Raw genomic sequence first — 27470 nt, 5'->3', positions numbered from 1 at the left:
AGAAGTCCGAAGCTTTTAACGATGCATCTCATAACGAAAAGACAGCTGCTCCTCTGAGGAAGCAAAACTGAACCTGGGCAGCTCGCAATTGCTCTCTCTGGTTGCCAGCTTCATCATCTTTACAGGCGTCAGGGGTGTTTAATGAATACAGCGGACAAAGCCTCACTGAGCCTCAGGGAAGACAAAGTGTTGCGACCCCTGAGATGTCAGGACAGCTCCTGCCTTTCTGTTGTGTTTGCAGAATCTTGGCTGGGAGGTAGAGGGGGTGACAGAGGAGGCAGAGAGCCCAGGTAGCCTCAGTCCTGGAACTTAGCACTCTCTGATTGTCTCAGCCTCCTTGTCTGACCACCTGTCTCTCATAAGGCATCATCCGCACCCCTGAAATAACCTTCACCTCCTGTATGGGCAATTCATGCATGCCTCTTCCCCCGGAGACGCCTGAGCAAGACAATCAGGTCTTAGCTTTGTAATTAACAATCCATGGGGCAGCTGGCGCCAGCCCTGGTAAAGGCGCAGTTTACATCTGATTTATCTTTGTACTCCCAGATCCTAGCACAGTGCCAGGCAATGAGGGTGCTCAGTTTGCTGGATGAACAAATGACTGAATGAGCACCTTCATGATGCTATCTTCTCAAATATGAACCCTCAATCTGCGCACATGTAAGCTGTCTTAGCACCTCCAGAAAGAGGTGCTGGCCACAACCCATGGGAGGGAAGTTCAGGCAGGGATGGACCCAGCCTGTAGCCCAAAGATCAGGGTCCCAACCCTGGCCCATGGGAAAGTTGCTTGTTGATCCTGAGACTCCATATTGTATTCTCTTTTCTAACACCTCTTAGACTTTCTCCAGCTCCAACACTCTCTAATTAACTTAAGCAAGGATAAATAAGGATGCATTCTTTGAACACAACAGCTGGTTTTCTGAGCAAAATCCAAGATGTATGCCTTGACTAGGTTTCACAAAATGCCTCCCTCATTTCATAGCTGTTAGCGTTTTTGCCTTGGGTAGTTTTCTCACACACGTGCGGTGATGAGTGTGCTTGCAGAATATTAGAGGAGAACCTGTGCAGGATGCTGCGAGCCATGGGCTTACTGCTTTCAGTATCAATTACGTTTGAAAAGGAATAGCAAAAGAAAATTCCCACCCAACTAACGGAGAATGTAAAGAAGAGAGGCACTGTGAAATTCAGTGCCAAATTCCCTATGGGGCTTATAATCAATCAAGTTGATGAAATTTCTCAACAGGGGCCCCGTTGGCATTTTTCAAGGGACAATTCTACCTTGTGTGAGAATATCCAGTTCACTGTCATTAACATCCATAGCTGCTGGGATCACACATTGCGACAGCCAAAGACAGCACCCACCCCAATATTTCTAAGTGCTTACTGGAGGGGGTGCGGCAGCCCCTGGCTGAGACCACACACTAATAGATCTGTCCGCAGCCACAGGAGTGTCGGTGTGACCGTCTGTGGTCCTGGACCATTGGTGGCAGGCATGGCCCTGGGGTCTCTCCCAGAGGAGTCACAACCTGAAGTAGAGCCATGGAAACAAAAATTGCTTCCCTTTGTGGTGAAAATGAGGAGGTAAACCTTTGGGGCTTGGGGGTGCAGTGTAGACAGAACAGCCTTGGATGATCTGGCTATATTTCTGACTCTCCAGCAGTGACTTCTGACTTCCCAGAGTGCAGGGAAGGTAAGGACATCACCCCAGGAAGATACAGCCAAGTCAGGGATACCCCAAAGTGCGGAATTGGAGAGAAGGATTTTTTGTTGGATATTTCACCAAGAAACCATTGAACAAGTTCATCATGGGGAAAATGAGAAACCCCGTGGCTCTCCTTTTTCGTATTTTAGAGTTCATTCCTATTTTCGGTGCTATCTTCTGTATCTTTTCAGTGTTGCAGTTTCTAAAGGCCTGGTCCTGCCCTAGCTGAGAAGTCCAGTGGTATATCCTCCTATCAGCCATCTCTCACGAAGCATTCTTTCTTTTTATTTTATTTTATTTTATTTATTGATTTTTTTTTTTTAGATGGAATCTCTGTTCCCCAGGCTGGAGTGCAGTGGCACAATCTCAGCTCACTGCAACCTCCACCTCCTGGGTTCAAGCGATTCTCCTACCTCAGCCTCCCGAGTAGCTGGGATCACAGGCGCCTGCCACCATGCCCGGATAATTTTTGTGTTTTTAGCAGAGACGGAGTTTCACCATGTTGGTCAGGCTAATCTTAAACTCCTGACCTCAGGTGATCCACCTTCCTCGGCCTCCCAAAGTGCTGGGATTACAGGCGTGAACCCCCATCAGGAAGCATTTCTGATTCTACTTGGTCTCTGTGACATCTGGGGCTCGCTCCTGGGGACCTTGCATGTGTTAGTGGGTTTTGGTTTACTGGGAAACACATGGTGGCTCCCTGGATCTCCTAATCCAGCTGCAACAAATCAGTAACCGCCCCTTCTTCCCATCTTCTTTCTTCTTTCCACCTTTCTTCACGCTGCACAGAAGGTACAAAGGTACAAGCATTCAGGAAAAACAGCTTGGCATGTCCTTCTAAAGTTTATCGTACACATACCACACAACCCAGCAGTTCCACACAACCCAGCAGTTCCACTCCTAGATATTTATCCAAGAGAAATAGGAAAATGCATCTGTACAAAGACTTGTACACAAATGTTTACAGCAGTTCTATTCACAATAGTCAGAACTGGAAACAACCTAGGTGTTGGGCATCAGGTGAATGGATAAACAAATTGTGGCCGGGCACGGTGGCTCACGCCTGTAAACCCAGCACTTTGGGAGACCAAGGTGGGCAGATCACCTGAGGCTGGGAGTTCAAGACCAGCCTGACCAACATGGAGAAACCCCGTCCCTACTAAAAATACAAAATTAGTCGGGTGTGGTGACGCATGCCTGTAATCCCAGCTACTCGGGAGGCTGAGGCAGGAGAATCACTTGCACCTGGAAGGCAGAGGTTGCGGTGAGCCATTGCACTCCAGCCTGGGCAACAAGAGCAAACTTCGTCTCAAAAAAAAATATTGTGATATGTTCATATAAATACTATTCAGCAATGAAGGAAGGAGCTGCTGAAATACGCAGTAACATGGATGAATCTCAAAAACACTATGCTAAATAAAGGAACCAAAAAAATACATACTGCGTGACCCCATGTATGTGAATGTCAAAACCAAGCAAATGTAACTAATGATTTTAGAAATCAGAATAGCGGTTGCCCCCAGGGTGGGATTGATTAGAAAGAGGCACAGGGACACTTTCTGGGCTGTTGAAAATATTCTGTGTCATGCAGGAGGTGTGGCTTCCACTGGTGCATGCATTTGTCAAAGTTCAGAGGATGGTACTTTTAAGATGGGGAGCGCATTTCACTAGATGTAAATTACACTTTGATAAAAATCATAATAATGAAGCCATCCATATTACCCTTTGGGAAGTCATCCCCTGGTTCCTCACTTACTATTGCACCCCCTCAAAGTATCTATTATAGAGTGGACACCAAGTCTGGGGTGTATTTCTGATTCTTTTGCATATATTCACATCTTGGAGACCTGTCCAAAGTTAATACTGTCTCTCTATCTGTCCATCCATCCATCCCTTCCTTCCTCCGTCATTATCCCCCTTTCTCTTTTTTTCCCTCTTTTCCCTCTCATTTCCTTCCTTCCTCCCTCCCATTCCTTTTGCAATTCTGGGCACTCCTTTCCAGTTGTGTCTGAGTCTTCCCAGAAGTCCTGGGATGAGGCTGTGTGATGTCTTTGCTTTTCTCAGAGGAAAGGGAACCAGCCTCACTGACACAAGTCCTTCAGGTCCACCCCAACACGGCCTGTGCCAAGGGAGGGAGGACAGGTTCACCCCAAGGACTCCGTGGATTGAGTAACTAAAAGAGGGCCCTGTAGCATCAGTGTCCGGTGCCTTGTCAATGACACTTTTCCAAATTTTGGCCACCCCCGTGCAAACTGACATAGCAGCAAATACCTACCCCATGGACTGAATCCAAGAAGGGGGAAAGTCTGCATCTTGCAAGAAATTAGCTTAAGAAATGGACATTGGCAGTCCTCCTTTACTTTCCTTCCTCCCTCAGCATCCCCTGTGAGCCCTGCTCCCCACCCCCGCCTGCAGAGGAACCAGATTTAGTGCCTCAGCTGAGAGAATGAGACGCTCTGTTATTTTTCATGGGAAATTAGACCTGACCGTGCTGTCAGTTAGCTTATGCCGAGGGAGGATGGATGGCCAGGGGCACGGCGCTTAGCCCCTGCTCTGAGCACGCCGGGACAGGGATGGAGGCGCTCGGAGGCCAGCCTGGCTGGGGGCCAGCCATGATGTCACCTGCTGCAGGGTGGGGGCAGGGATGGCAGAAAAGGTCAGGGAGCCTTCATCCAGGTGATGGATGCCAGTGGCCTCCCCATGCCTTTGTTGGTGTCACCCATGATGGTCCTACCAGTGACCTCCCCACGTCTCTGTTGGTGTCACCCATGATGGTCCCACCTCTGTCACTGGCCATGACCAGCTCATCTAGGGGACACTCAGGCTTCTCCTGTCTTTTTCAGCTCCCAACTCTACCTCTTGCCCCACTGAGGAAAGCTGGTGGTCGGGGCTGGTGATCATCATTGCCGTATGCTGTGCCTCCCTGGTGTTTCTGACTGTGCTTGTCATCATTTGCTACAAAGCCATAAAAAGGTGAGTGCTCACCCACTGCACCCAGCTCCAAGCCAAAGGGAACCCCAGCTGGGCCTGGGGCTCCTACACACATCCCGTATCATGATTTTAAATTATAAAAGTTGTTAAGCATATAAGAAGCAGAAAGAACATACAGTGACCTTCCATCTACCCTCCCTCCGATTCAACAGTTCATCAGGATGTTACTGTATTTGCTGTATCTATTTTATTTTTCCTTTGATCATTTTCATTGCCGAAATATGTTAAAGTTGATCGCAGAAATAATGTCTCTGTCACTTTACGGAGTTTGATTCCACAAGCAATTGATTAGCACCAATTATATGTCAGGCCCAGTGCAAGGTGAAAAATACGAAAATGTTGCAAAATACCAAAGAGTAATAGGAGTTGTTAACAATAGAATTATTTCTAAGGAAGTTTTTAAAACATTTCCTGACTCCCAAAATTAGAGGGCCCACATTAAGAACATTCCTAACACCTAAAATATTTAAGTTTACTCTTTAAATTGGTTGTTCTATGTGATGTCACTTTAGTAATTCAAAAGCAGAAAGTAAAATATCAAGGTAAAAGTCTTAAAACAAGTGCACGATCAGGCACACAGGATGGGGGCGTGGAAAGCCAATAGACCAGGAGCATCCTGGTAACGGGGCACAGGAGGGAGGATACCTGGGGGCAGGGCCCGGGCATGGCGGCTCCACGCAGGACAGGCCATGCTCTGGGCATCTGCCACCCAGCCGAGAACCCAAACTCAGAGCCCCCTCTGCCCAAAATGCACATGCTGTGGGGCAGTCTCCAAAAACACTGATAAATAACACAGGCATAACTGTAATCAGCAATACCTCAGCCGGGCACTGGGTTCCTCTCCTCACCAACGTTCTCTTAGTTCACCTCCACCTACGTTTTCCCAATCAGCTCCATTTTGCAGAGGAGGGTGAGGTTCTAAGGAATTAAAGAGCTGCCCGGGGTGCACGGCTGGCAAGTAATGGAGTCAGAATTGAACCCAGAACAAAGAGACTCCGAAGCCCAGCCCTGACTACAGCACCGTGTTTCAGGTTATTGATGAGTTAGACTCCAGTGTTGGGCTAAGAAGAGACTTCGGAATTCCTGCCTGCCCTTCCTCAGGGATGCGGGAGAGGGAACACTCCGGGTTTGGTGAGGTCTGTCTGTGCTTCTCTGAGGCCAGAAGGACATACAGACAGAAGGGCCCAGTGCTTCAAGACCCTGTAACTCTGGGTAGGGGCCTAGTCTTGAAAACCAAGGTGGGGCCAAGCACAGTGGCTCACGCCTGTAATCCCAGCATTTTGGGAGGCCAAGGTGGGTGGATCACCTGAGGTCAGGAGTTTGAGACCAGCCTGACCAACATGGTAAAACCCCATCTCTACTAAAAATACAAAAATTAGCAGGTCATGGTGGCGGATGCCTATAATCCCAGCTACTCAGGAGGCTGAGGCAGGAGAATCGCTTGAACCCGGGAGGCGGAGGTTGCACCACTGCACTCCAGGCTACTGGGCGACAGAGCAAGACTCCATCTCAAAAAAAAAAAGGAAGAAAGTAAACCAAGGTGGATGGTTGGAGTCTCCCAGGGGACATAGCTAATCCAATTCCCACGTGTTTTGTAGGCACCTCCTTTGTGCCAGGCTTGGTGGGCCTGCAAGCAGGTAAGACCCAGGCTGTGCCCACAGGCTGCTCCATGAGGCTGTGGGAGGTTTGCTGGTAGCCTGCTGTGGCTGCCTGGAGGAGTCACGGTGCATTCTGATCTGGACTATAAAGCATTTGAGCTGAGGGCCTGCTGGAATGGGAGGAGGGTTTTAAGTAGCAGAGCAGGGTCAAGGTCAAGGTCTTGACAGGTCAAGGCACCTGTGAGGGGAAGCAGCCGGGCACCAGGAAGCCCCTGCGACGCAGATGAGACTGGAGGAAGCCATGAGCCTGACTAGGGAGGCCTTTGTCACTAGGCTGAGTGGTGACTTTGCTTGTGACTCTAGACACTAGGAAGTACTGAAGATTAGCTTAGGTAGCTACTTTTATGGGGGAAGAGTGTGCACCACCAGGCCACGGCTGCCAGTCTCCTTGCAGACACGCTCCACTTCCCCTGGGGGAGGCTCAACATGAATAATCTGTTTAATATAAACTCGTGTTCTTACAAAAGACACCTGAGCCACTTCTGCCTCCCTCCCTGCCCCAAACCTCCCCTGAAGAAATGTGCTACCTGCTTCTACGGAGGAGGGAAAGAGAACAAAGTCACGTGAATAGCTCACTACGGCAGTGCCGACCAGCGTAGCCTGCTGGGCTTTGTTTCAGCTGGGCTGGGGGACTCCCAGGAAGGGTGTGAGGGGCGTCATCTCAGAGCAGCTAGAGGGGCCTCCTGTCTGTCCCTTTCCACTCTCTCTGAGCTCTTAGCTCCTGGGTCTGTTAGCACCCTGGAAAAAACAGAACTCATCCCGGATGGCTCAGTGGACCGACTTCAGATAATAGGCTTCTTCCAGGGACATGGGCGGGGCTCCACCAGGGCGTGGGCGGGGCTTCTTCCAGGGGTGTGGGTGGGGCTCCTCTGGGGCATGGGCGGGGCTTCCTCCAGCGATTGGCGAGGATTATTCCAGCGCTTTGGGCAGGCCAAGAGAGCAGATGGGGCAGGTGAGGCACTCAGGGACTTGCAGAGTGGGAGCGGTTAGCACCTCTAGGAAGACAGACGAGCGGGAAACTAGTGCTGTGGGAACCTCGTGAGAGACTCGCACTTAGGAGAAGGGCCGCCTAGCAGAGCTGAGGTTGGAACTGTCAGAGAAACAGCCCCAAAACGGGGAGGAAGGGGGAAGAAATGCTCCCAGCGGCTCTCCACGCTTAGGTTTACCGTGGGTGCCTCCCACTGGCCCAACCCAAGAAGCAGGGGAATCAGGACACACAGTCAGTAAGGTCAGCCTCCCGGGAGCACAGGGCAGAAAGCCGGTGAAGCAGGCAGATGGGGTGTAAGCGGACGCTCTGCTGCACGGTCCCTTTGCTGCCCCACACCAGGCTCTGCATCATCTCCGGACCAAGACCTGGGGACACCGAGGAATAGGACCCAGCCCTTTGACCTCGAGGTCTTCATAATCCAGGGAGAGCATCCCTGGTGCAGCAGATATTTAATGACAAGAGGGGACTGTGCTCACTGCAGGTGAAGGCAGAAATAGAGCCCAATGCTACCAGAACCCACCTAGAAGGAGGCTAGGGAGGAGGCCTAACCCCTTGGTGGAGAGAGAAAGAGGCAGCAGAAGCTGCAACCCTGCCTACAGAGCAAAGTGCTCCCCACTGCCCCCCAGGCGCGGACCTCAGCTGGGGCTGTGAGAGACAGCATCCTCACTGAGGCCAGCTGCCTGTCCGCATTTCTCTCCAGCCAAGTGGAGGATTTCCAGCTCACGGCCAATTGTTTTTGGTCAATAATTCATCTGAAACATGCCTTTTCTCTCAGGAAACAAAAGTATCTCATGTCACTGCAAAACCATTAAAAGGAAAATTTAGTGATAAACCCTAGTCTTTTTTTTTTTTTTTTAACTCTCATACCCTCGAGTCCTAGGGATTTCCAAGAGATCTTTGTAAATGGCCCCAACACAGCCTTTCAGAGCCAGGTTGCCAAGAGGATGTTTCTAGAATCGGGTAGGTCAGGGAGAAGGTGACTCTGGAGATGCCTTGGCACCTGGGGGTGTCAGCTGCTGGGACACGGGCCTTGGCAGGGACGGGCGGACACCGAGGGCTGAGTTGCAGTTGTAGAAGGTGCACCCCGCAGGGCCCTCACATCTGTATCCAAGGCCTGGCTGAGAGGGGGCTGGACCTTGGCAGGAGGAAGTCTCACTAGCACTTGCTAGACGCAGATTAGGTGAATTAACGCTTCCTCCTGTGACTCAGCAAACCTTCACCAAGTCCCACCTGTGCACTGGGTAGACTGTGCTCAGGGAACCTCCAGGCAGGGGGAGTTCAGAGGAGGGACACCTTGCCCAGACCTGGTAGCCAGTGGGGGTTGGGGAGGGGTTTCTTAAAGAGGTGCATTAGCCAGGCCAGGGGACTGTTTACTTGAATTTGCATGAGCATGAGCAGCGGCCCCCAACTCCACTGTTGATGACCCCAGACTCCAGAGGGGGTTCCCAGCCATGGGGAGCCCATGCAACACGCACTTTGGTGGCTTCATTGCCCTGGGCTTGTTGTGAACAAGCCTCTTTTATCTACAGTCGCATGGAGAGCAGGCCCCAGAGCCCTTGGGTGCTGTGTAGCCTTGTGCCTGGCACCTGGGCACCCTCCCACCCCTAGGCCTGACGGGCACGTTTCTGACAGCAGGACAGCCTGATTTGTTAAAAGAGCCTAGAACTGGGAGCCAAGCCCCAGGCCTGTTCCCGTTCCCACCCCCAGCCCAGCTGGGCTTAGCCGGGCTCAGCAGGTATCACTTCCTTCTGTGGCCTCCGTTCTCCCACTCTGAAATGACAGTCTCTGAGCAGCCTTTTGTCTGCCTGTCCTGGATTGCAGGGGGACCATCGCCACTTGGGCATTCAGCCACTTGGATGTATAAATGCTGATCACTGTGCCCACCAGAGCTGGGCCAGGTGCCAGGACCAGGTGCCAGGCACTGAGCTACAGGAGTGGGCACCACCAGCACAGTCCCTGCCCACACTGCACATACCTTTTTGGGGGAAGAAGTGGGCATTAATCAGACCAGACTGCCCCCCAAAGAACTGTGGATCACAATCAGAGGAGAGGCAGAAGAGCAGAGACAACACGAGTGTCCATCCAGGGCAGGAGACAAACTTAAAACAAGCGATAACCACAGAGAGTAATCAAGATAAAGCTCCAAGGGGCAAGGCACCCGCTGCCTGAGTAGACCTCAGATTCCAGCTGGGGGAGCCCCACAGGCCTGTGCACTTGGAGGGATGAGGCTATTTTCCTGGGGTGGTATTTACAGCCTCTCTGACAGCCACACCGTTCACTCAGAGAAGAGCTCCTGTGTTGAGGGGAGATGATGCTTACCCCCTCCACGGAGACACGCCCACACCGGCACAGGAAAAGCACCTTGCCTCCATTGGCCATCCGTGGCGTGGGTCTGTTCTCACTTGCCATGAAGCCATTGGACAGACATTTCCCTCTCACAGGTATAATTGGCAGAAAGACCAATGCAAGGCTGCAGTACGATTTGGCTGACCCTGCAGACGTTCACTGCTAACCTTAAATAAGCGTGCTGCCTCCTGGACGTGGGCTTGAGTGTGCGTGAATGTGCCTAAGCATCGCTTCTTGCCAGGCTCTGGCCCTCATCAGCTGTTTGTGGTTGAGCTACTTTCAGTAAAACGAGCACTTTTGAATGCTCAAGTCTTTTTGATGGCGCCTTAGAAAACCCATTGACTGGCACAGGACTGTTTAGTGTTGATCCATTTATTGAGCACCTACTGTGTGCTAGGGACTAAGCACAAGGGATGCAGAAGAAACAAGGCAGTCCCTGTTCTCCTCCTGCTGGAGGAGGCAGATTAAGCACACACACCAGCAAGTTAATAAATGAAGTGATCTTAAAGACTATGAAGAGAGAAAAATACAGGGTAATGGGGAAGAGAAGGAGAAAGGAGCGAAGGTTGCATCCTCTCCAAAGAGTTAGGCATGTTGTGCATGCCTTTTGAGACAGCTTAATCACTAGAAAGTATGGCTAGGGCATTGCACATTTATTCCCTCCTTTTAATTTAGTTTTAATTTTTATCAAAGGAATACATATAGATACAATGGTTTAAAATGTCAAATGTGCTCCCAAGGCTGTTAAGAAAGACAGCAGCCCCCTGTCTCTTCCCCCAAGTCTCATTATTGAGAGGCAACCACTTTCAACAGTTAACTGTTTCTTCTGATATTTCTCTCCATATGCTAAGTGATGTGTATACTGCTATTTAAATTTTCTTTCCATTTTAAGCACTGTCTATTACTTTCTGCTGTGGAAGATACCAAGGCCAGCACCCTTGCAGTACAGACATACAACATACTTCCCCTCTTCTCATTCTCCACCTAGAATGGGGTTCAGTATGGGATTCTGTGCCTATTCAGTGCTTACCTTAGTGTAACAAAGAACATATTGTGCATAGCTGAGCCACATAGTGTACTATGCTGTTTCCTTTCCTGGGGTTAACAATGCATTTTTGTCCTGGGGGCTCCGTGCTCCTCTCCGGGTGGACTATGGGTCTCTGAGCCTGTTGCACAGTTGTCACCCTACAGTAGTTCTCTCCAGCACCCTTTCAAGCTGGATGATCCCAACACGGCTCCTCCCTGGGAACCTGATACCCTCGGCTCTCTCCCTCTCCAACTCCAGTCCCTCATCTCCTTAGCTTGAGTCTTCCATGGATATTTTTCCCAAGATCTTTCCTGGATCATAGACTCAATAGAAAGTTAATCAGTGAAATTAGTTTTCTTTTCAGAATTTATACTCTTTTTGGAGCATTGGGATAGCCCAGAGAAAGGTTAGTTCTTACTGAATGTGTGGCGTATAAAGAAGATCTGGTTACCTGGGGCACCTGGAATGCCAGGGAGGGGTGGAAATGAGTTTCCTATGGAGTCTGAGCCAGAATGCACCTTCATGGTCAAGGGCCAATACCTTGTTTTACTGATGTGGAAACTGAGGCCTTGGTGGGGAGAGAAGTGGTTCAGGTTCCAGAGGTTTCCTGCCCTCCTCCTGGCTCATTGAGCACTCCCAGAGCACCCTCTGGTCAGTGTCCTTCCCCTCAGTTCTTCCAGTTGAGTCCTTACTGTTCCTCCCTGGAGTCCCAACTCAAATGCCGCCTCCTCTGAGATGTCATCCTGGAGGAGTATAGAGCTCTCTCTTCCCTGTCCAACTGCTAGAGTCATAGCTCTCCCTGAATTTACAATTCTGCTTTCTGCTGTAGGTAGGTGTATGTCAGTTTTCGTGTGCCCACACACTTGCCTATGAGTGGTTGTGCACACACACGGTAGATGGGGATTGGTCATCTCGTCTTACTCATCTCTCTCCCGATGGTGCCTGGCACAATGCCTGGCACATAGTAACTGTTTAGTGGTGGTTTCTGTGGTGTGAATGGAGGCTTGTTCCCACAGACTTGCCAGAGTTCACCTTTTAAACTGACAAACTCTATTTAGAATTGCAGTAAACTCATTTTTTTTTCTCTTTCTGGATGAGTGAAATAGTCTGCTTTTGGTGTAAATAGCATGCACCCAATTTTAAGTGTTGGGCCTCACCCCTTCACCAGTTTCAGTTTCCCCAGCCCCCTGCCATTCCTGCCCCCGCCCTCCCAGCCCCATTTCTTCAGTATGCCTGCTGCCATTCTCTCCCTTCTCCATACTCCAGCTCAAGTGCAAGTACCCTAACTCAGTGGTCCCCTCTCCAAGCTTCGGAGTAGCACAGCCTCCCTCCCACCTGTGCATGACACACTCCCAGGCTGTGAACACTGTGGAGCAGCCCCGCCATCTTCCTCCTCTTCTTCCTCCCCGCAGGACACACCTACTGTGCCAGGTGCCAACCCAGCCCTCTCTCCCTTGTTGCCTGCTCTGGCCTTCAGCTGATCTGCAGAGTCAGGGCCAAAGGAGGGGGAAGGGGAAGAAAAGGTGGGCCAGGCCCAGAGGCCAGCAGTGAGGACCAGGAATCAGGACAGGAGTGGAAGCACTTCATCCACCCTCAACTCACCACAAACTTCCGGGAGCAAGAAATTCACCTTGAATGCATCTTGGTGCATTCCTGGGGCCCTGAGACAGAGGCTATCTCATGGGCCAAAGCTTTTTGACCAGGTGGAGTCTCAATGCCGTTCCCATCTTTCACCTCTCCCTGCTGTTCATATGCATACGTGTAGCAACACTCCCTTCTCCCCACTGCCCCAAACCCAACCCAGAATCGCCATGCCTGGTTGTACTGTGAGTCAGGTCAAAGTTAGTATACTCCAAGGAAGGGCCTCTTTAAGGCAAGTGCTGAGCACTGATGCATGGCCTTGGCTGCTCAGAGACCATCCTGCATCCTTTGGAACTTGGGCTGGATTCAAGGAGCTGGCACCTGTGCTTAGTCCAGAATCAAGACTCAATCTTCGGACTCCTTAGCCAGTGTGGCTTCCCATGGGCCTGACTGCCACCTTCTACACTGTCTTGGGCTTGGCTCTTTGGAGTCCCAGAAGCTGCAGTGTCCTCACCATCACACCCACATCCTCCATCCAGTAAGAGATCAGGCCACCATGGGGCAGGAGCACAAGGTCCTGACCTGCCCTGGGCTGAGATGCTTCTTAGGACTTATTTGTCCCCCTATAAAGACCGATCTTCCATGATGGGTGATAAAATCCCATCCTGCTGTGTGAGGCAGGCAGCAGGGAGGAGCCTGCTTCATCTGCTGGCATCCTTGGTGCGGGGGGCATGGAGCCCAGGCCTCCGTGCACTGTGGACGGTCATGGACAGAAGGCTCAGCAGATTGAGGGTGTGCCCAGGGCCAGCTGATGGGAGACCCAGACGGATCCCTGCTTCTTGGGGCCTTTTTCTTTTGTCATCAAGAAATTCATGCCTCTCTGGACTCATCTCTCCAGACATGCTGGGTCAAGGTCATGGGGCAGGGTGAGGGTAAATGGGAACCCCCATTTAAGAAGTCCTCAGATGATGCCCATGCAGTCAGCATAAGACCCAGACACCTTGCGCCTGCCAGCTGCACCCTGCAGGGGCTGGCTCCTGCCCCACCTCTCCTGCTGGTGTTTTTCTCCTCCTCTCCGCCCTCGCTCAGGACTCTCCAGCTGCACGGGCCTGCATCCTGGCTCTGTCCTGCTCCTTTCATGGCAGGGTCCTTTTCACCCGCTGGACCTCGCTGACCTGTCAGCCTACCAGGCCTCCTGCCATTCTCTCCCTCAATGCCTGGTTCTTTGCTGTCTTAGTTTCTCTCCTAATTTGCTGCAATCTGTTCATTTGTGTACTGCTGGTCAGATGACTGCCAACCTGGTACCAGGTCGAGGCCAGCATCCTTAGGCCATATGAGTCCGTTTTGTGCACTCAAATGAGCCAAACCCACAGGACCCTGGAGGTGGAGCCACCTGTGGAGGAATCTTGCCTGTGAAGAGAGGTGCCCTGTGCCTGAGGTTGGGGAGTCCGGGGAGGGGGATGGACCGCTGAGGTAGACACCCCCTCAACCTCCTAGTTTGCTTCAGGAGCCCCTGAAGCAGTGCTGGGCATTTCTATAGTGCCCATGGTGACCAGGCTGGGCTGGGCTGGCTCAGGACAGCTGAGAAGCATAGGATGCAGGGGAGCCCTGGTGGGGCATGACCGCCCAGGAGATCAGGGCAGGTCTCTCCTGGAAACCTGGCCTCTAGGAAGAACAGATGGCTTTGAGTATTCCCATTACCAGTGAAGGCCTTTTGTGACAGCAAGACAAGGTGAAGGGAGGTTTTATGACAGCAAGACAAGGTGAAGGAGGTTTCGTGACCTGGGGCTGGTGTCCAAAGGCATGCCCACATGTGTCTGCCTGTGCTCACCTGTTCTGTATAAACCCCCACCAGACCTCAGGCCCCTCTACCCAGAGGTGTTCCCCAGCCCCCTCATCCCCAGCACAGAGGCGGGTAGCAGGGAGGCATTGTCGCTGGAGTTTGAGGGAGGCAGGTGCCCAGACCCCCAATGAGACAGACACCATCTGGGCCGCTTCTGCCCACAGAATCCCCAGCAGGATCTCCATCCCCCAGCATGATTCTGGCATCTCGGCGACTTGAAGGACAGTCACTGAGGCCTGAGCTACCTTGGAGGTCCCCTGTCCAGGGCTCTGTGCGTTACCCTGCAATCCTTTCTTCAGCATCCGAGCTGGGAAGGGCTCGGCCCTAGAACAAATCCCAGGCTGCAAGCGGTGCTCGAGGGGAGAGGGAGTCACACCTGTGAGAAGGCCCTCCCCCGGCGGAGGGAGCTCTCTCTGCTCCCCTCGGCCCACAGCTCCCAGGGGAGGATGCAAGCATGAGAAATGCACAGGCGCCAGTTCCGCCACAGCTCAGCAGAGGCAGCCAGACAGGTGATCCCAGGGGATGGCCCAGACAGTGGGTCCCACTGGCTGTGAGGATGCTCGTCTGCCGCATGGCAGACGCTCGTCTGTCTCCCACCACCTGGGCGATGGAGGCTGGACGTGGGGCTGCTGCTTCTCATGGTGGCACCCTCGAGGCTCAGAAAGGCGTTTTTCAGCTTCTTGACCCAGGTTCGGGGAAGTCCGAGGTCTACAGAGGAGTCTTATCATGGAACGCTGAGTGTGTGTGTATATGAATGTGGGGATACATGTATATAGGCATGTGCATGCATACGTGTATTCATATGTATGTGTGTACGCATATGCACATGTGTGCGTGCATATGTGTGTAGGGACATGTGTGTATGTGTATATATTGTGTGTGTGGATTTGTGCATATGTACATGTGTCTGCATGTATGTGTATATTGTTTGTGTGTGTGGATTTGTATATTTATGTGGATGTGCCTTGTGTGTGTGCATGCGTGTGTGTGTAGGTACATGTTTGTATGGGTTTGTGCTTATGTACATGTGTCTGTGTATGTGTATACTGTTTGTGTGTGTGTGGATTTGTGCATATGTACATGTGTCTATGTGTATATTGCATATGTGTGTGTTTGCATACGTGTGTCTGTCTATTGTATGTGTGTGTGTGGATTTGTGCATGTGTACATGTGTCTATGTGTGTGTGCCTGTGTGTGTGCATATATGTGTGTGTAGGTACATGTTTGTATGGGTTTGTGCATATGTACATGTGTCTGTGTATATTGTATGTGTGTGTTTGCATAAGTGTGTATATGTAGATTCGTGCATGTGTACATGTGTCTGTGTGTATGTGCCTGTGTGTGTGCATACGTGTGTGTGTAGGTACATGTTTGTATGGGTTTGTGCATATGTACATGTGTCTGTGTATGTGTAAACTGTGTGTGTGTGGATTTGTGCATATGTACATGTGTCTATGTATATTGCATATGTGTGTGTTTGCATATGTGTGTGTCTATTGTGTGTGTGTGGATTTGTGCATGTGTACATGTGTCTATGTGTGTGTGCCTGTGTGTGTGTGCATACATGTGTGTGTGTAGGTACATGTTTGTATGGGTTTGTGCATATGTACATGTGTCTGTATATTGTACATGTGTGTGTTTGTGTATGTGTGTATGTGTGGATTCGTGCATGTGTACGTGTGTCTATGTATATGTGCCTGTGTGTGTTGTGCAGGTTCATGTGTATGTATGGGTGTGGGGGGTGTCAAGGGTGGGCAGTCGGGGGGATGAATGCCTTCATAAGAGGTGAGTCGGGAACCTTTAACTTTTACGTCTCCCAGGGGCGCATGAGGCGGGAAGAGAGCCTCCCTTCTCAGACTCCCACAGCTGTTCTTTGCTTCCATCTCTTCCATCCCCACAGAGCAGCAGGCTGAGGGGGAGGCTGTCACATCATGGTCAGCAGGGCCTAAGAGGGGTACCTGGGTCCCGGCCCTCCTTGCCCAGGCCAGAGATGCTGGTGGAGGCATGGTTTCTGCAGGGGCCCCTCGTGGCTGCTGGCATGTGCGACTGGGGCTGTCCGCATGGCACTCTGAGCAGGGAATGTGGGGACCTGCTGCCCTCCAAGCCCAGGGCAGGGGACAAGAAGTCTCAAGGTGGCAGAGCCCACCCTCCTACAGGCAGGAATCCTGGGTGCCACCAAGGAAGTCTCACTAACCTCTCTCTTGGTTTCTAGGAACCATGCCATTTAGGGAGCCCTCTGTGGCCATCTCTGCCTGGACCCGGGTGGAAATGTCTCTTCTTGGTTTAGTGAGACCAGCCTCAGCTGACTCACAGAGCTGCAGAGTCAGGCTGGGTCCTAACAACTCTCTCTAGCATTTCTGGAGCCCCACGGGGCACGCGTTAGGTAGGAAGTCTGTGCAGACTGAAGAACCTTGGCTGTTACCAGTCAGTGGGGCCAGCTACCTGCTGACACCTTTTCCCCAGCAGTACTGAGAGCTAACAAACATTTATGGAGCACTTACGGTATGCCAGACGCTTGTCTAAGTGCTTGACATGGACTAACGCATTTAATCCTCCCAACAGACCTATGAAATGGACACCACTATTGTGCTCATTTCAAAGACAAGAAACTGAGGCATAGAGAGGCTGTGTAACTTGCCTAAGGTCACACGGCCAGAAAGTGGTGGGGTAAGGGTTTACTGAGCCTTGGCATCTGCCTCTTAGCACTTCCGCAGTGTCACCCTGAAGTGCCGTGCTTGGTGGAAGGGTGGAGTTGGGGAGCTGCAGAGCTGGAGCCATCTTCTGCTTTAGGGAACACCCAACTTCCTTGGGGCTCCAGTGAATCCCAGAAAGGCTTTGGGAGCAACAGTCCAGACATCAGAGTGGTTGGGGACTCATTTCTGGTGGCAGGAGGGGAACGGATCATGGCCACTTAGGAGAGCCCTCGGCTGCCACGCTTTCCCATCACCATACACAAGCTCCCAAATGCTCCTGTCTGAGGCCCGTACCTGCCACAGGTGCCTTCTTTGCCAGAAAGAGCCCCTGCCAAGCCCCCGGCCTGTTTCCTGTCTGGGAAACTGGCTGAGCAGCTGAGAAGGCCCTGGGCCCCCTTCTCACCCTGCCTTCCAGGATCCTCCTGCCAGACTCACTTCCTGCTTAGCTCTTCCAAACCACCTCTTCCCCGGCACCTGCGAGTACGAAGGGGTCTCACAGACGACAGGATGACTTTAGAACTCTCTCCTTGCCTCCTGCCAGTAGAAATCCTGCTGACCTCCTCCCCTTCCCCTAAAAAGGGTGGAAACCTTGAGCCCTCCAGATTTAGTCATTTCTAAGGGAGCTCCAAGCCGCCTTCTTCATTTCTTCATTATCCACCCTAGAAGGCCCTTAAGCCATATCTCCCATGATCTGGACGTGTTGCAATTGTTTTTATTTTGGCCCTAAGCCCAATGTGTAATAACTGTTAAGGAGAATGCAGTGTGGGCTTGGGCCCAGACTCTTTTTTGCCTGTTAATATTTTCTGGAATCCTGATGCGGATGTCCTTTCTTCCCCTCATGTATTCATGATACATTTATCCCACTTGAGTCCATCAGCGGCCTCACTGGGGGAGCACAGGATCTCACTGTAAGAAGATGCCACCGCCACTAATTGTCCAGGACATGCGGATTTCATGGAGTCAGAAGTCAGGCACACCTGGCAACATCAGAGCTACTTAAGGCTCCCTGGAAAGGGGTGGGTAGGACAGGAATGGGGATGAAGGGGACAGAGGGAGCAAAAGGCCCAAGGCAGAGCTTGGCTACAGAGTCCATCATTTCCCATGGATCCCGACATAAACAAGGTAGCACAGCTGAGGCCTGTAAACAGAGAGTATCTGTTAGCATCTACGTAAATGGGGTTCTCAGATTCATATGTGGGATATGCTGAGTTAAAGCAAAAGGAGACAGGCGTCTTGGAGGACTCTGCAGAATCTCTAAGAGGGAGTGGAAGAAGGCTTTCCCAAGTTGATGAGATCCCAGAGCTCATAGGGGAATACCTGCTGGGAATGCTGATTAAATGGGAAGATGCTGGCACTTTGGGAGGCCGAGACAGGAGGATTGCTTGAGGCCAGGAGTTCAAGAACAGCCTGGGCAACATAGCAAGACCCTGTGTCTACAAAAAAATAAAAAATTAGCCAGGCTTGGTGGCACACGCCTGTAGTCCCAGCTACTCAGGAGGCTAAAGCTGGAGGATCGCTTGAGCTCAGGAGTTCAAGGTTGCAGTGAGCTGTGATGATGCCACTGCACTGCAGCCTAGGCAACAGAGCAAGACCCCATCTCCAAAATAATAACAATAATAATAATAATGGGAAGATAAATGTCTGGCCAAGACACAGTGTTAGTGGGTGGTGGTCCAGGCCCCATCACAAACCAGATGAGCATCCTTGGGCAAGTTAAGCCCTCCCTAAGCCTCAGTTTCCCCATGAAATGAATCTCTTACTCCAGGCCTAGCTTCTTCAGGTGACCACTGAGAGAAGGGACAAGGAAATCTCTGTGACTGACAGTGCTTTGCACAAAGCATGATGCACTGCGGGAGGAATTGTGGGTTTGCCTCTTACATTCCTAGATGAAGCTGCAGTGGCTGGGCTTGACCACCTGGAGTGAGTGCACTTGACTTGCTTAGCAGATGTTTTGAGCTACTTCTGCTGCAAGAGAAAAGGGAACAGTTCACTACCAGACTGAGCTCAGTGTGTAGTCTCTGAGTAGGCCTGATCATTCTTCACATGAACTGCTAATGATCCCCTCACAGACCCTGCCTTCCCTGAACTCACTCAGTTATGGCTTTGTCCTGGAGACATGGAGCTGATCACCAGGCACCAGCTCTTCTGACTATGGCTCTGGGGAGGCTCTGGGGACATTTGAAAAGGCAGAAGCAATCAACTCCTGGGCCTATGACAATGACCATAATTGTCCATTCTGGACAACTCCCAGCAAGGGCAGATCCAGGCTCAACCTTGGCACCCCTGGGAACCCTGGAGGGGGCTGGGCTACTGCCCCGTGGGGATGAGATAGCAGAATTGTGGCATGGAAGTGGGCTACAGAGAGCATGTGGCTTAGACCAGGAGGATACAGATACTCAGGCTGGGGGCCAGAGCCCTGCTGAACAGCTTGAGGGAGGGAGGAAGTGAGACTTGAGCCAGGCCCAAAAGTACACCGTAATTTCAAAACCCCAGCAAATGAGCAAGAGCCTTCTCAGAGCCTCACTCCCAGCCTTTCTGATCCCTTATATGCATAGGAAAAACCGCTTTTGGGGTTAAGGGCCCCCTGGAATGAGCTTCAAATGGCTCAATTTAAAGTGTTCAAGAACCACTGGTGTGTACTAATTTAGTGTAGACATTCACCACCATCATCACTACCACCATTGCCATTACCATCACTGTCATTGCCACCCCCATCATCGTTACCACTATCACCATCACCACCACCATTGCCATCTCCATCACCACCACCATTGCCATCTCCATCACCACCACCATTGCCATCTCCATCACCACCACCAATACCACCTCTATCATCATAACCACTATCACTATCACCACCACCAATATGACCTTCACTACCATCATCACCTCCATCACCACTACTGTCAACCCAACCATCACCACCACCATTACCCAAACCATCACTATCATCGTTACCATCATCTTCACCCCATCATCATTACCACTATCACCATCACCACCACCAATACCACCTCCATCACCGTCATAACCATGATCACAATCACCACCACCATTATGACCTTCTCCACCATCATCACCACTGTCAACCCAACCATCACCACCACCATTACCCTAACCATCACTATCATCACCACCATTATTAGCATCATCACTGCTGCCGCCATCACCGTTACTACCTCCACCACTACCAAAACCATCATCACCACTACCACCACCACCCGATTACCACCAGCATCACCACTACCACTACCACCCCATTACCACCAGCATCACCACTACCACCACCACCACCACTACCACCAGCATCACCACCACCACCACCCCATTACCACCAGCATCACCACCACCACCACCCCATTACCACCAGCATCACCACCACCACCACCCCATTACCACCAGCATCACCACCACCACCACCCCATTACCACCAGCGTCACCACCATTACCACCAGCATCACCACTACCACCATCTGCTTCATCACATTTTGCATTTGCCTTTGCCCACACTGAGGAAGATTGCAGAACTCACCCCCTAGCACTTCTGTTAACTGTCTGTGCCCTGATCAAAGAGATCAGTCAAAGCTTGACCGTGCTAGACTGAACATACTTTCTTGTTTGTCCAAAACAGCCCTGACTCATACCTGTTGTCCCTGTTTCATCATTAATAGCTCCCCTCTTTCCCTCTCAACTGTGCCCCGGTTTTCATGACACCCGAGTTGAGAGCACGTCCAGCTGCTGATTAACCCCTCAAGGACTAAAAGCCCAAGGATGCTAACCAAGAACAGAGCTGTGGGCTTCTTTCTGACACTCTCACAGAGCAGGGATGCTAGCTGGAGGTTACACCCCACCATCGTTGATAACTAATGGTGTCCCTGCCTCCCCCTCCCTTGCCTTCCTTGTCCCCTCCCCGCACTTCCAGGAAACCACTGAGAAAAGACGAAAATGGCACCAGCGTTGCTGAGTATCCCATGAGTACTTCACAGAGCAACAAAGGAGTGGATGTGAACAACACAGTGGTGTGAGTCTGCAGGCCCTGGACCCGCTGGCCAGAGGGACACCTTGGTGGCACTGGTGGACATGGGAAAGCAGGTGGACATGAGCTAACTCTGAGCTTGTCCAGGACTTCTTTGCCTCACAGGCCCCGAGCCTCCCGAAGGAGAAACTATTCTCTTCCCAGGCTTGCCCCTGGTCAGCCTGCGGGCCAAGGCAGCTCGGACACCAGGCTGAGCCCGGCTCATGCTGCATGCAGCACCTGGGCAGTGTCCCCACCCCAGGCCCTCCACATCCTCCTCCCTGTCTGGTGTCTGGTCTGTCGACTGCCCCCAGCTGCTGTCTAAAGCATGCGCACTGGCGAAGCCAGGGGGATCTGTCTTTCTGCTGTGGCAGGGAGGCATCCCCCTTTAGCCAAAAGAAAGATGGTCCAGGGCCCACTCCTTGCCGGAAAACCTGCCGGAAAACCTCCCAGGAAGCCTGCCTGCTCCTCTGTTCACGTTCTCAACAAAAGCCATCGGCACAGCCAGGAGACAGACCTCCCCTTTCAAAGGTGCTTCCCACACATCTGTTCATCGCCCCATCTGCAATTGTTGTCAATCTTCAGGGCCTGCCTTCTCCCTCCTATCCCCACTGACACCCCACACCCTAGGCTCCTGACTGCCTACCCCGGAGGGCTGTGAGCCCAGCCTGCAAAATCCCCTCCTGAGCAGACAGAGGAGTGCGTTTACACTCGGGGGCAGTGTCTGGCCTTCCAGGGGGAAAACGACTCACTGAACCCGCGGCCCAGGGCCACTGGGCAAGGGCAGAGGCCACTGCACCTGTCCTCAGACTCATCCCCACACTTGACCCCCTAGGAACCGATGCATCTATGTGAGCCAGGCCCTGCCTTAGTCGGCAGAGGCCACTACTTGTGCCAAATCCACTGTGGGCATGCTGTACCAGGCTGACGCTGGCCAGGCGCTGGATGTCCCCCACAGTCCCCTGAGGCCTGACTGTTGTACTCAGGCCCTCTCCCAGAGTCCTCCATCCTCTCCCCACTTTACCCTCCCCGAGCCCCAGTCACCAGGAAGGAGGTATTGTTCTTCCAGTGTCTTCCTATCAATGTCTAAAGAGATCTCATGCTATAGAAGCACTGAGCCCTCCAGTGTGGTTGGAGGATCAAGGGATGAAATGGGACAGGAGGAGAGGAGTCCTTCAGGCTGGTAACCCCTGCCTGGTTGGCCTATCTCCCAAGTGGCTGCCTTCCCTGTGGGCCACATCAGGAAGCCCATGGAGACAGGATAATTTTGCATCTCCTGGAAAATGAGTGGGAAACTCCCCACCGCCCCTACATATGTGCTCAGGAGGAACCCAGTGCATTGAACGGTTCCACTGTCGAGCCCTGTAAGACCTAATTTGCCTCCTAAACCTCCAGTGTACTACTCTGGTAGGTGTTTAAGCTACAGGTGAGACTTTGAAGTCCAGGGAAGTCAGACACACCTGAAAACCGGTCCCCATTTGGGCCGAACCTTAAAATGCCCATTGTCCCAGAGTTCTAGTGCCCACGGAGCTGTCTGTGTGTCATTGTCCTGCCCAGGTCAGCAGATGCAGACTGAGGACAGGCCCAGGGCATACCCTCCCATAAAGGGTTTTTCTTCTTTCCTCATTTCCTTCTATTTGAGGACTTGTTTGGGGTTTGGATTTGAATTTTGCTTCCCCTGGACACCTGGGCATCAGCATAGTGCCGCCCCCTGCCCCTGGCCTGGCTGGTACTTCAGTGCTCTTGAGGTTCGGAGCCAGGTGACAAACAGGCCAGAGGATGTGGGCCAGCAGCAGGTCAAAGGGGGAAACCCAGCAGACCCCCCCCAGGGCACTGTCCCCCACTGCCTTCAGCCTCCTGATGCCTGCTGAACCCCCAAGCTGTGCCCTAAGCAGACACCTGGGCAGGACCCTAGCCCTAAGCACACACCACCCTGTGCTGCAACCATGAGAAAGTGCCCGTGCCTTGGGCTGTCCAGAAGCTCAGAGTGATCAGAGGGCACCTTCTGCAAGAGAAGAGGTTCCTGGCTAAGGGATTATAGAGTGCTGGGCAGCCTGAAGGGGCTGGGCACAGCCCAGCTTTACACACACTCACCTGGTCCCATCATTCCCTACCTTGGCTTAAACCTAGGAAGCCTGGATTTTGCAGTTAGCCTAACCTTCCAGCCCCAGGCAAGGCTTCCTGGCGAGGAATCAGCTGAGCCATCACCACGCTTTGGGGCCTGTATCCTCTTCCCTGAGCCACTGACACATCCAGGGCTCTGGTCTGCACATAAATTCCCTCTCAGTTGGGCTTGTAAAATCCCTTCTCACTCCAGTTAGCAAAAACCAAGGGAAGAACCTAGTTTTTTAAAAATACTCACTCAATACCCACACCCCACCCCAAGCCCAAGACCGGCCATTCAAAAAATAAGTCTCATGGCACAGCAAGGGAGACCCACTAGATTTTGAGCTTACGAGACATAAGCATACTTAAAACCATGCCAGCCTAGTATTTGAGCTTAGAACTTTTATCTAAAATGAGCCGGCAGTCTCTAGACACACGCCGATTCTCAGGCTAGTCCAAGCCCTGATGTCAATGAAATGCACTTCCCTTCGCATTTTGTCAAATAGATCTTTTCCAGCCATCTCGCGGTTGACCCCAACTTTGGAACTCAGATCATAGGATCTCCCAGAGGTTTCAGGTGTTCCTAAGAAGCTTCTAAAGGAAGTTTTGGAAGAAAGACTAATAGGTGTAAAAATATAAACATATATATTATATATAGCTATATATATTTAAAGAGATCTCTACATATATATATATATATATATAAAAATACAGCTACCGTACTCTGCATCTGTACAAAGTATGAGTTAAACTGCCCAGGTAGTGTGAGATACGTTATGCATGAATGTGAATATCCTGAAATCTGCCTTCTTAGCAATGTGCCGCGTGTACTGGGGAGAGGACAGTTGCTCCTGGGAGTTCTCTCAATGGGCAAATGTACAAGTCAATGCCGTCTTATCCACCAACAAGCCATTAAGGTTGGTTTCCTGCTAAGACTTTTGTACCGGAAGCAAGACCGGCAGCACTGGGGGTGTCCATATGCCACTTACGAGGCAGAAAGCACCATGACTTTTTTATTTTCAATAAAAATAGAGAGATGTCTGTCAGTTGTCGTTTGTGGGGTGGGGGAAAGGAGAATGTGGGCCTGAGGAATGGGGGGATCCTTCTCTGGGGTCCTGCTATACTCCGGGGCTGGGCTGGGGACCTTCTGTGGGATATTTCTGTATGTTTTATTCCAACGGCCCAAGGTCGGTATTTATGGGGATTTCAAAGGCCAATTCTGTCCCTCATCTTGCCACCCACCGCCTTGACCTTTGACTTAATTGAGAATAGGGCGACCAACCTTCCCAGTTTCCCTGGGAGTGAGAGATTTTCCTGAACCCGGGACTTTCAGGGCCGAAACCGGGGATATCTGGGGAAAATGGGACAAGAAGGTCACCCTAAGTTGACAAGTGCTCACGGGAATCACAGGGAGCAGGAATCAGCCGGCCACACCAGCAGGGTGACGGTAGCCAGGGTCGGCCTCCTGGATGTCTACCCCGTGTGTAGACCTCAACACCCACAGGCTGCTCTGCAGAGCCCCCTTACCTGGCCAGTTGCATGGAGAGGGGAGGCTTGCCCTGCCCCCCTATGCAGAGGGCCCCAAAGGGCACAGGGCCCCCCAGGCTTGAGCTCCCACCACCACCCCGCTACTTTGTTTTCCCGCTCCAGGCTCACCCTCAGGCAAGCCTCACAGGAAGCAGCCATGGGCAAGAGCTTCCCATCTGATGGGCCAGGAGGGATGTAGGAAAAGAGAAAAAGTAGCCCCTGCAGCATCCTCATCCTCATCTTTTTAGTGAGGAGACAGGTCAGAGATGGAGCACAATGGTCAAGGTCAAGCACACACCAGGAAACAGGGATGGGGCTGGGGGTTGAACCCAACCTGGTGCCTCCAAGGCCCGGCCGCTGGGCACGAGCAAGGGGCCGCAACCCACACTCTCTGCAGTGTTGAGGCGCTGCTGGGCCCCACCCACGCCCACCTGGGTTCCCTGGGGCTTCAGAGTTAGCTCAGTGAGAGACAGCTAAGAGCCCTGTGGGCCCAGAGCTGTCAGGCAGGTTTATCCCCCAACTGGGCTCACAGCCCAGGGGACAGGAGCTCAGTGCAGGAACGGAGGGAAGGGCCTGTGTCCAGGCATCAGGGACGTGGAGGGAACATGGAAGTTCTTAAAGACACTCCTGTTATAAGCACCCCTTGCGCCTGGGATTCTGTGAGCTGCCGTTGGCCTGCATACAGTAGACAGGCAGTAGAAGACAGCCATCGTTACAATGACTGTCACTGTTGTCCTTAATGAAACAGCCTGTGTGATAGTGAGGGCCTCTCTGTCCACTGCCCCCTCCTGGGGCCTGCCTGAAAGCTGGTGAGGGTTCAGTGGGACATCTCAGGCCTCACACTCACTCCTGTGCACGCCCAGCCCAGGCGACCTCAGCAGCAAACCTGGAGGCCAGCACTCCTGTGCACGCCCAGCCCAGGCATCCTCAGCAGCAAGCCCGGAGGCCAGCAGGGAGTGGCAGGCGTATGTGCTGTGCTCTGCCTGCCTGTGCAGGGGCCTGGGAACGGGGACCCAGGGCCAGCCTGGGAGAGGGAGGTGGTGATCGGCTGAGCATACAGGCGCCGGGAGCCATCAGCACACAGCTGCAGTGTCAGAGCCCTCCTACAAGCCAGCCCAGTGTCTCTACCTCACGTCTCTGGGGACTTTGGTCACTGGTGACAGCTCCTATGACCAACATGACAAACTATGCTCTGGCCGGCTTACAGCTCCATGTCCTGCTCTGGGGTCCTGCTGCTGCCTGTGAGGTGGGAGATGCAGCAGGACCCACAGGACATCCCTGCCCAGCACCTGGCAGGTGGCAGAATTACCGTCTTGGATGCATGGGAGCGAGTGATGGCAGGAAGACTCTTCTTCCTGCCTTCCCTGCACATGATACTATGGTGTGACATCACAGAAGACAGTCCTGTGAGCCTGAGTGAGCTGCTGTGCTGGCTTCGGGTGGAACCTGGCTCAGTACCGTGGCTGCGCTGTGGCCTCACCTTTGGGCAGACTCACCCACATCACCACACTCATGACAGGCCCCATTGAGTCACTTGTTTCCTGTTCCTCTACCATCCTTCCACTTAGGAAGTAGCTGACCAGTCATGTGACACATGGAGGATGCCCGTCTCCATGTCTGGCACAAGTGGTGTCCACAGCCTGCGCTCCAGGCGCCTATGGCTGCCTTTGTCTGGAAGCTCCAGCTCTGTGAGCGCCTGCTTGTGGGGGCAGGTGGAGCTGCACTCCCAGCCTGTCCTCTCTCCTCTCCGTGCTCTCCTCTGGGGCTCCTTCTCTCCATCATACGTTCATCCAGTCAGTCAGTCCCCAGAGCCTGAAGAGGCTCTGCTACAAGCCAGGTGCCACACTGGACACGGGGGTCAGCTTTCCCGACCCGAAGCCCCAGCTGGAAACCTCAGAGGTCCCCAGCTCCTTCAACCTGGTGGGTCCCACCTGGGCCCTCCCATCTGCTCTCCAACCCACCTCCACTCACCCAGCCTCTCCCCATCCCATCACCTACTTCCGCTCCCTCGCTCCCCTTGCCTCAGGCTTCTCCTCACTCCACGCAACCACTGCCTGCCCAGCTGAGCACTCAAGCCCACCCTGCTGGCTGCTGTGGACCCATCTTTAGTCTAGCTGCGCTGGGCCCTGAGGCTTCCCCAGCCCCACTCCTCACTGCTCACCCCACCCCACGCCCCACCATCCAGCAAACCACACTCACTGCCAGCCTCATGTTCCCACGCCCACCCCTTGGCTGGGCGTCGCTGTCCTTGCCCAGCTCACCTCTCCCTCCAGGTTCTGCCTGGCCACCACTCATCTGCTATCCAGGTCCCCTTCAGAGGCAGCCTCCTCGCCGAACACACATGGAACATAAACCCACTCGTGCACAGAGCCGGAGGAATGCCTCCTCTCCCGGGCGGCAGACAGCCCTGCACACAGAGCTCCCGCTCTCTGCCCTCTCTGGTGGATGTTTCCAGTCGGTTATCCTCTGCGGCCTGAGCCTGGCAGTCCCTGGACAGAGGCTGTTCACTCATATCCTAGTGTTGACTGGGGACGGGGGTGTGTCCTGGGGATACAGAGGGAAGCAAGACAAGGCCTCTGCCTCCAGGGGTAGGTTGGTGGTGCCAATGGCCCCACAATGTGCACAGCGACAATGACACCAGTATGGAGATAAAGGGACACTCAGGGCCAGCTTCCCAGGGCTTCATGTACTTTGTTTCTTTAATAGTCCCTGCAAGCCTAGGAGGCAGGAAGGTTACCCCCACTGTACAGATGAGTACACTGAGGTTAAATGGCTTACCAAGGGGGGAGAAAAGGAAAAAAAGCAGTTAAGGCACAGAGTTGCAATTCAGACCTAGCTCTGTGTGGCTACAAGTTAGTTCTAGGCTCTTCCAACCCAGACAGGTCCTTTTGAATTTTAAATGGTCCATTCCAGCTGGATTTATAGCCAAGCATCTCCCCGGCCGTGGGAAGCACAGAGGAGCTGCAGTGAGGGACCCGCGGGTCTAACAAAAT

General features: G+C 52.5%; 1 protein-coding gene across 2 annotated transcripts in view; it reads left to right on the top strand.

The window, feature by feature from the left end:
* Window positions 1–23991, top strand: part of PRIMA1 (proline rich membrane anchor 1) — a 71497-nt gene extending 47506 nt beyond the window's left edge. Inside the window, exons 4-5 of one of the 2 annotated variants that reach the window (XM_073011281.1) lie at window positions 4546–4675; window positions 20752–23991. In XM_073011281.1, the coding sequence (XP_072867382.1) occupies window positions 4546–4675; window positions 20752–20854 (233 nt within the window). In that variant the 3' untranslated portion in view covers window positions 20855–23991. The remainder of the gene's footprint in view (window positions 1–4545; window positions 4676–20751) is intronic. The other variant, XM_007987665.3, reaches the window with a different exon arrangement.
* The last annotated feature ends 3479 nt before the right edge of the window (window positions 23992–27470 follow it).

This window comes from Chlorocebus sabaeus, chromosome 24 (genome assembly GCF_047675955.1).
Source record: "Chlorocebus sabaeus isolate Y175 chromosome 24, mChlSab1.0.hap1, whole genome shotgun sequence".
NCBI classification, from domain to species: Eukaryota; Metazoa; Chordata; class Mammalia; order Primates; family Cercopithecidae; genus Chlorocebus; species Chlorocebus sabaeus.
This window is presented reverse-complemented; position numbering and strand designations above follow the sequence as displayed.